Below are 8,463 nucleotides of genomic sequence, written 5' to 3' on the forward strand. Positions count from 1 at the left end.
CTATTTGCTTTAGCATAGTAGTAAGCACACTTTTTCTGCAAAGGGGTAGAAACTAAATACATTCAGGCTTTGCAGGCCATACTGCCCCATCACAGCTACTATTGCAGTGGGACAGCAAGTCATGGACAATACAAAAATGAATGTGTTCCCACACAACTTCCCTGGTGTGTTTACCAGTCCCTGTTCTAACACATAAATCTCAGATCTCAGTGGTTTAACAAGCAGAAGCTTATTTTTCACTTACACAAATTCTAGTTGAGGGATGGAGTGAAAGATGTGTAGACCTAGGTTGACAGAAGTTCTGCTGTTTGCAGGTTTCATAGTTATCTTGCATGTCAATATCCAGAAAAATGAAGATTAAAAGGTTTTTCATTGGTAGGCTTTGTGCCTTAGGAGGAGCACACTGGTTGAAATTCAATCACATGGTCCCACATATGCACAGAAACAAGAGGGACATGAATCTAGGGTGGGCAGCCTGACATTAGACTGTGTTTTAACCATTAGATCTTAAAAAAATCTGGAATTTATTTTAGGAGAATATATATATATATATATTCATGTATTGTGAATTAATATGGTACTATTTTCTTAAATATTTAGCCAGTTTTTCTAGTATCATGGTTACTCATCTTTTCCCATTAATATCAAATACACCATAAAATACACTAAATTTCAATATGAATATTGCCTATTTATCAACTACTACACTTTATTATATTTCAATTACTGTAGTTTTAGTTGGTAGGACATATCTCTTATATATCATCTATTCTACAATTTTCTACTTCTTAGCTTGTCCAAATTCACTTTTTTAAATGCCATTAAAGTTTTGATAGTTATAAATTTGAATTTATAGGTTATTTAGCAAAAAACTAATGTATTTAAATAAAATAGTAATCTTTGTATGTATGAACATAGCATATTCCTTTATTTCATCAGTGAAGATATATACATGCACTTACATGCATATACATTGCTATTGTAGAGACTATTCTACATCCATACCTCAATTTTTATGGAGAAGAAGCTATGACACACACATAGCAGAGTCCATGCTCTCACGGAATTTTCATTTTGGAAAGTGGAAACAGAGAGTGAGCAGGTAAACCAAGATGTAAGAAAGTTTTGCATGATAAATACAATGAAAAAAATTAAAACACAGAGTGTGATAATGCCTTTTGGTTTGGGTGCATGCCACTTCAATCGGTAACCTTTTTGAAAAGTTAAGATTTTTAAGATGAGATGTGAATGACAAGAAGTAGTAAGACAAGCAGATCTGACAGAAAAACATCACAGGCTAGGACAACAGCTACTAACTGGCTCTAAAGCAGAAATAATTTTGAACCGTGTAATGGACAATAGGAAGGTCAAAGGAGTTAGAGTGAATGTAAGAGAGCACAGTTTCAAATATGGACTGACTGGTAGACGCAGTGAAATCATGTGTATCCTTCTTGAAAACTGAAATGCTCTGACATGTTTATGATGATCAATCTTAAACCATCATAAATAGTTTAAGGAGGGAGAAAGGGAGAAAGCAGATTATAGAGGGAAAGCAATGGAAATAAGAAATAGCTACTGTGGAACAATAGGCACCAGATTATGGTGACTGGACTAAGATGCTTTGGGGAGAGACTGCAACAAGTGCCCACATTTGGAATGTATTGTATGGATGAAACCAACAGGATTTACTGGAGTCAATAAGCAAAAAGGGAAAACAATGTCTATCATTTGTTGTACTATAAATGGTAGCAGCACAGCATATTTAAGCTACTAGAGAATAAGTTTGTGTTTGTATGTGCATGTGAGTCCTCCTTTTCAGCATAAATACATATCTGTAGACTCACACATCTACACATGTCAAACATACCTTTTGCAAGTGTAAGGATATTTCAATATAGCCTTGAGATAATGGAAAACTAGTCTTGTTTGTGTGCTTGTTTATTGTGAAATAATACACATATCTGTTTACTTACAGCCTTTGCTGATGCCTTGTTTTTCTTTTACTCATTTCAGTATTTTTGGAATTTTAGGCAGCATTAAAAAGTCTCCATGTCAAAAACAAAACAAGGAAAGATAAACAAATAAAAAACACCTGTTGCACTGTCCAAACTGGGGAGTTTCCATGATGGCTGATGTTTGGAAAAAGGAGGAGTGAACATGATGCAAATACATCCAAACCACTACTAGTGTGGGCATTAAACTAGGCTGCTGACATGATCTTTTAAGAAGGTTGTGTGTGCATGCTCAGTCACTCAGTCGTGTTCAACTTTTTGTGACCCACCCGGACCATAGCCCAGTAGGCTCCTTTGTTTCTGGAATTTTCCAAGCAAGAATACTGGAGCAGGTTGCCATTTCCTCCTCCAGGGTATCTTCCCGACCGAGGGATCAATGTCTCCTGCATCTCCTGCATTGGCAGGCGAATTCTTTACCACTGAGCCACCTGGGAAACCCTTTTAAGAAGGTCAGTTGGTCTAAAATTTGTACAAAACTCAAGTCCCTGCCCCTGATAACTACATCTCATCAGCTGTATGGTCCTTGCTTAGGCTTCCCAGTTGAAACTTTCTTTTTTGGGACCTTATATTGGTTCACTATGGACTCCTCCAAGTCAGAAGTCATGTCTGAAGTTTGCAAAACCTCCCTCCTCATTTAATACTGTAGTTAATTGGGAAAACAAAGAGTAAATTTTAAATACAATGTGATCAAATAACAAATGCTGGAGAGGGTGTAGAGAAAAGAGAACCCTTCTACACTGTTGGGGAGAATGTAAGTGCAGCCACCCTAGAAAACAGTATAGAGATTCCCCCAAAAGAGAAAAATTGAATTACCATATGATCCAGCAAGCCCACTCTTGGGCATCATCTATCTGGACAAAACTACAAGTCAAAAAGCTACATGCACCCCTTTGTTCATACCAGCACTACTCACAATAGCCAAGATGTGGAAATAAACTAAATGCCCATTACCGGATGAATGGATGAAGATGCGATATAGGTATACAATGGACTACTACACAGCCATACAGAAGAATGAATTAATAATTAAGTATAATTACAATATTTAATTATGATATAAATAACTATAATTAAATAATTATATTATATTGAATACAATTAGTATGTATTTATTTACTTAATTATATACTTGATTTAATATTAATAATTAATTATAATTATCATGTGCTGTGCTTAGTTAGTCATGTCTGACTCTTTGTGACCCCATGGACTTAATTAACAACAAATGCATTAATTCATTCTTTTTATGTCTGAGTAGTATTCCATTGTATATATATGCCATACCTTCATCTGTTCATCTGTTAATGAGCATTTAGGTTACTTCCATGTCTTGACTATTGTGCAGAGTGCTGATACGAACAGAGGAGAGCATGTATCTTTTTGACTTGTAGTCCAGATAGGCGCCCAGGAGTGGGATTGCTGGAGCATATGGTAACTCAGTTTTGTTTTGTTTTTTTTTAAGAACCACTAAAAGCTTCATCTAGTCAAGGCTATGGTTTTTCCTGTGGTCATGTATGGATGTAAGAGTTGGACTTTGAAGAAGGCTGAGCGCTGAAGAATTGATGCTTTTGAACTGTGGTGTTGGAGAAGACTCTTGAGAGTCCCTTGGACTGCAAGGAGATCCAACCAGTCCATTCTGAAGGAGATCAGCCCTGGGCTTTCTTTGGAAGGAATGATGCTAAAGCTGAAACTCCAGTACTTTGGCCACCTCATGTGAAGAGTTGCTCATTGGAAAAGACTCTGATGCTGGGAGGGATTGGGGGCAGGAGGAGAAGGGGACGACAGAGGATGAGATGGCTGGATGGCATCACTGACTCGATGGATGTGAGTCTCAGAGAACTCCGGGAGTTGGTGATGGACAGGGAGGCTTGGTGTGCTGAGATTCATGGGGTCGCAAAGAGTCGGACACGACTGAGCGACTGATCTGATCTGATACTGTTTTCTATAGTGGCTACACTAACTACATTCCCACCAACAGTGTCGGAGCATTCTCTTTTCTCCACACCCTCTCCATCATTTGTTATTTGATCATATTGTATTTAAAATTTACTCTTTGTTTTCCCAATTAACTACAGTGTTAAATGGGGAGTGGAGTTTTTGAAAATTTGGGACAGGACCTCTGACTTGCAGGAGTCTATACTGAACCAATTTAAGGTCCCCAAAAAGAAAATTCAACTGGGAAACCTAAGCAAAGACCATATAGCAGGGACAAGGACCTTGAGTTTGAACAACTTTTAGACCCACTAACCTTCTTAACGGAGAAGGCAATGGCACCCCACTCCAGTACTCTTGCCTGGAAAATCATGTGGACAGCGGAGCCTAGTAGGCTGCAGTTCATAGGGTCGCTAAGAGTCGGACACGACTGAACGACTTCCCTTTCACATTTCACTTTCACGCATTGGAGAAGGAAATGGCAACCCACCCCAGTACTCTTGCCTGGAGAATTCCAGGGACAGGGGAGCCTGGTGGGCTTCCATCTATGGAGTCGCACAGATTCGGACATGACTGAAGTGACTTAGCAGCAGCAGCAGCAACCTTCTTAAAAGGGTGGTTATAGGAAGATGGGGGCTTCACTGATGGCTCAGATGGTAAAGAATCTGCCTGCAATGCAGGGCACTGGGTTTATTCCCTGGGTCAGGAAGATCCCCTGGAGTAGGGAATGGCTACGAACAAAGCTAGTGGAGGTGATGGAATTCCAGTTGAGCTATTTCAAATCCTGAAAGATGATGCTGTGAAAGTGCTGCACTCAATATGCCAGCAAATTTGGAAAACTCAGCAGTGGCCACAGGACTGGAAAAGATTAGTTTTCATTCCAATCCCAAAGAAAGGCAATGCCAAAGAATGGTCAAACTACCGCACAATTGCACTCATCTCACACGCTAGGAAAGTAATGCTCAAAATTCTCCAAGCCAGGCTTCAGCAATATGTGAACCGTGAACTTCCTGATGTTCAAGCTGGATTTAGAAAAGGCAGAGGAACAAGAGGTCAACTTGCCAATATTCGCTGGATCATGGAAAAAGCAAGAGAGTTCCAGAAAAACATCTATTTCTGCTTTCTTGACTATGCCAAAGCCTTTGACTGTGTGGATCACAATAAACTGTGGAAAATTCTGAAAGAGATGGGAATACCAGACCAGCTGACTTGCCTGTTGAGAAACCTATATGCAGGTCAGGAAGCAACAGTTAGAACTGGACATGGAACAACAGACTGGTTCCAATTAGGAAAAGGAGTACATCAAGGTTGTATATTGTCACCCTGCTTATTTAACTTCTAGGCAGAGTACATCATGAGAAACGCTGGGGTGGAAGAAGTACAAGCTGGAATCAAGATTGCCAGGAGAAATATCAATAACTTAGATATGCAGATGACACCACCCTTATGACAGAAAGTGAAGAGGAGCTAAAAAGCCTCTTGATGAAAGTGAAAGTGGAGAGTGAAAAAGTTGGCTTAAAGCTCAACATTCAGAAAATGAAGATCATGGCATCTGGTCCAATCACTTCAAGGGAAATAGATGGGGAAACAGTAGAAACAGTTTCAGACTTTGCTTTTTGGGGCTCCAAAATCACTATAGATGATGATTGCAGCCATGGAATTAAAAGATGCGTACTCCTTGGAAGGAAAGTTATGACCAACTTAGATACCATATTCAAAAGCAGAGACATTACCTTGCCAGCAAAGGTCCATCTAGTCAAGGCTATGGTTTTTACAGTGGTCATGTATGGATATGAAAGTTGGACTGTGAAGAAAGCTAAGCACTCTTGAACTGTGGTGCTGGATAAGACTCTTGAGAACTCTTTGAGAGTTCTTTGGGCTGCAAGGAGATCCAATCAGTCCATTCTAAAGGAGATCAGTCCTGGGTGTTCTTTGGAAGGACTGATGCTAAAGCTGCAACTCCAATACTTTGGCCACCATATGCAAAGAGTTGACTCATTAGAAAAGAATCTGACACTGGGAGGGATTGGGGGCAGGAGGAGAAGGGGACGACAGAGGATGAGACGGCTGGACGGCACCACCAACTCAATGGGTGTGAGTTTGAGTGAACTCCGGGAGTTGGTGATGGACAGGGAGGCCTGGCGTGCTGTGATTCATGGGTCACAAAGAGTCAGACACGACTGAGTGACTGAACTGAACTGAACTGAACCCACTCCATTATTCTTGCCTGGAGAATTCTATGGACAAAGGAGCCTGGTTGAACTACACAGTTCATAGGGTCACAAAGAGTTGAACGTGACTGAGTGACTAACACTTTCACTGTTGGAGACATGAGTTCAATCCCTGGGTCAGGAAGATCCCCTGGAGAAGGCAGGTGGCAACCCACTCCAGTGTTCTTACCTGAAAGATACCACAGACAGAGGAGCCTGGTGGGCTACAGTCCAAAGGGTCACAAAGAGTTGGATATGACTGAGCAGCCAAGCACAAGCGCACAACAGGAACATGGATGGAAATAGAGATCATCATACCAAGTGAAGTAAGTCAGAAAGAGAAAGAAGAATACCATAGGATATCACATATATGTGGAATCTAAAGTATAACACAAAGGAACCTACTTACAAAATAGAAACAGACTCACAGACATAGACAACAGACTTCTGGTTGCCAAGGAAAAGGGAAGGAGGAGGAGGGGTAGACTAGGAGTTTGGGGTTAGCAAATCAAACCATTACATACAGAATGAACAAACAAGGTCTTACTGCATAGCAGAGGAAGTTATATTCAATATCCTGAGATAAGCCATAATGGAAAAGAATATAAAAATGAATATATATATATATATATATATATATATATAACTGAGTCACTTTGCTATATAGAGAAAATCAATACAATATTGTAAACCAACTATAATTCAATAAAAATTAAAAAATGAATACTTACATAAATACAGTCTAATACATATCTCAGAAATTCACAGAAAGACAATTTAAAATAGCATTTGACAAGTAAAGCTACATTCTTCATTTTCTTTTAAAAGACATACTCTCCACTATGGTGCTTTTGCCATGAATATTTCATTTTTAGCAGAAAAACTTCTGACTTTGAGGAGGAATGAATTCTGGTGTCAAGCTATAAGCTCTCCCAAGATGGTGAAGTGTGTTCATAGCATATATTTTTGTAGGACCCTCCTCAAGGCCCCCATAACCTCTTTATTCCTCAGGCTGTAGATGAGGGGGTTCAGGGCTGGGGTGACCATCGTGTAGAAGACAGAGATGATGTTGTCCTGCTTGGGGCTGTGCAGGGAACTGGGCAGAACATACATGAATGTGGCAGCTCCATAGAACATCCCAACCACAGTCAGGTGGGAAGAGCAGGTGACCAGGGCTTTCTGCCTCCCTTCATTTGAGGGCATGTGGAGCACAGTAAGTAGGATTAGTGTGTAGGAGGCAAGAATAGCAACAAGAGGTGGAATCAGGAAGGTCACACCAGTCACATACAACATGAGTTCATATCTAGAGGCATCTTCACAGGCCAACTTCAATAGAGGTGGAATCTCACAGAGTAGGTGGTTGATTTTCCGGGACCTGCAGAAAGGGAAGTGCATGGTATACGGGGTATGAAATAATGCATTCAAGGAGGCCAGGACCCAGGGTGTGGCCATCATGAGCCAGTAGACCCTTGGCCTCATGAGGACCATGTAGTTCAGAGGATGACAAATGGCCACATACCTGTCATAGGCCATGAAGGCCAGTAGGAGGTCCTCTGCACCACCCACTGTCAGTGCCAGGAACATCTGAAGGGCACAGCCCCCAAAGGAGACGGTGTTTTCACTGAGCAGAAAATCTATGATGACCTTGGGAGTGACAACAGATGTGAAGAGGAGGTCCATGAGAGAGAGCTGCCTGAGCAGGAGGTACATGGGCACGTGGAGCCAGGCATCCATTGTGATGACCAGGAGCAGCAGGCCATTGCTGGTGAGGGCCAGCATGTACAGGACTGAGATTGTGGCACAGAGCAGCCCAGGAAACCCACTGTTATTCAGAATCCCCAACAACATGAAGCCACTTCCCAGGGTGGAGTTCCAGTGCTCCATTCTTATGTTGTTTCTTTAGTTGCCTAGAACCAAGTAGATTCTTGGTGAATTTTTGTTATGATGGCTCCATAGTTTTGTAACATCAGAGGCCCTGTAGGATGGCCAATCCAACGGTAACTGATTTTTCCTCTTGATCTCTCAATTTGTGACTCTTTCTATCTTGCTAAAAAGAACCCATCTAGTTGGAGAATAAGCATCACAGTAATAGATAAACAGTAAGAGGTCACTAGATGAGAATATTATTCAGGATCTAAAACCTAAATATATATCTCCCCAGAAAGATCAAATCACCTCTCTCATAACAATAAAGCAATATTCTGACATCCATGCTTCTGATTTTTCTGGTACTTAGGTTTTAAGTATAATGTTTAATCAAATGATTTACATGCCCAGTCTGTTCTGCATAGGCCTATTTTGAAAATGTA

At 40.6% G+C, this 8,463-nt stretch overlaps 1 protein-coding gene across 1 annotated transcript; it reads right to left on the reverse strand.

Moving 5' to 3' along the window:
• Positions 1-7,105: 7,105 nt before the first annotated feature.
• OR2AG1E (olfactory receptor family 2 subfamily AG member 1E) lies at positions 7,106-8,038 on the reverse strand. Its single transcript, NM_001390704.1, has one exon. The coding sequence runs from the start codon at positions 8,036-8,038 to the stop codon at positions 7,106-7,108; it is 933 nt and encodes a 310-aa protein (NP_001377633.1).
• Positions 8,039-8,463: the final 425 nt, after the last annotated feature.

Source organism: Bos taurus, chromosome 15 (genome assembly GCF_002263795.3).
Source record: "Bos taurus isolate L1 Dominette 01449 registration number 42190680 breed Hereford chromosome 15, ARS-UCD2.0, whole genome shotgun sequence".
NCBI lineage: Eukaryota > Metazoa > Chordata > Mammalia > Artiodactyla > Bovidae > Bos > Bos taurus.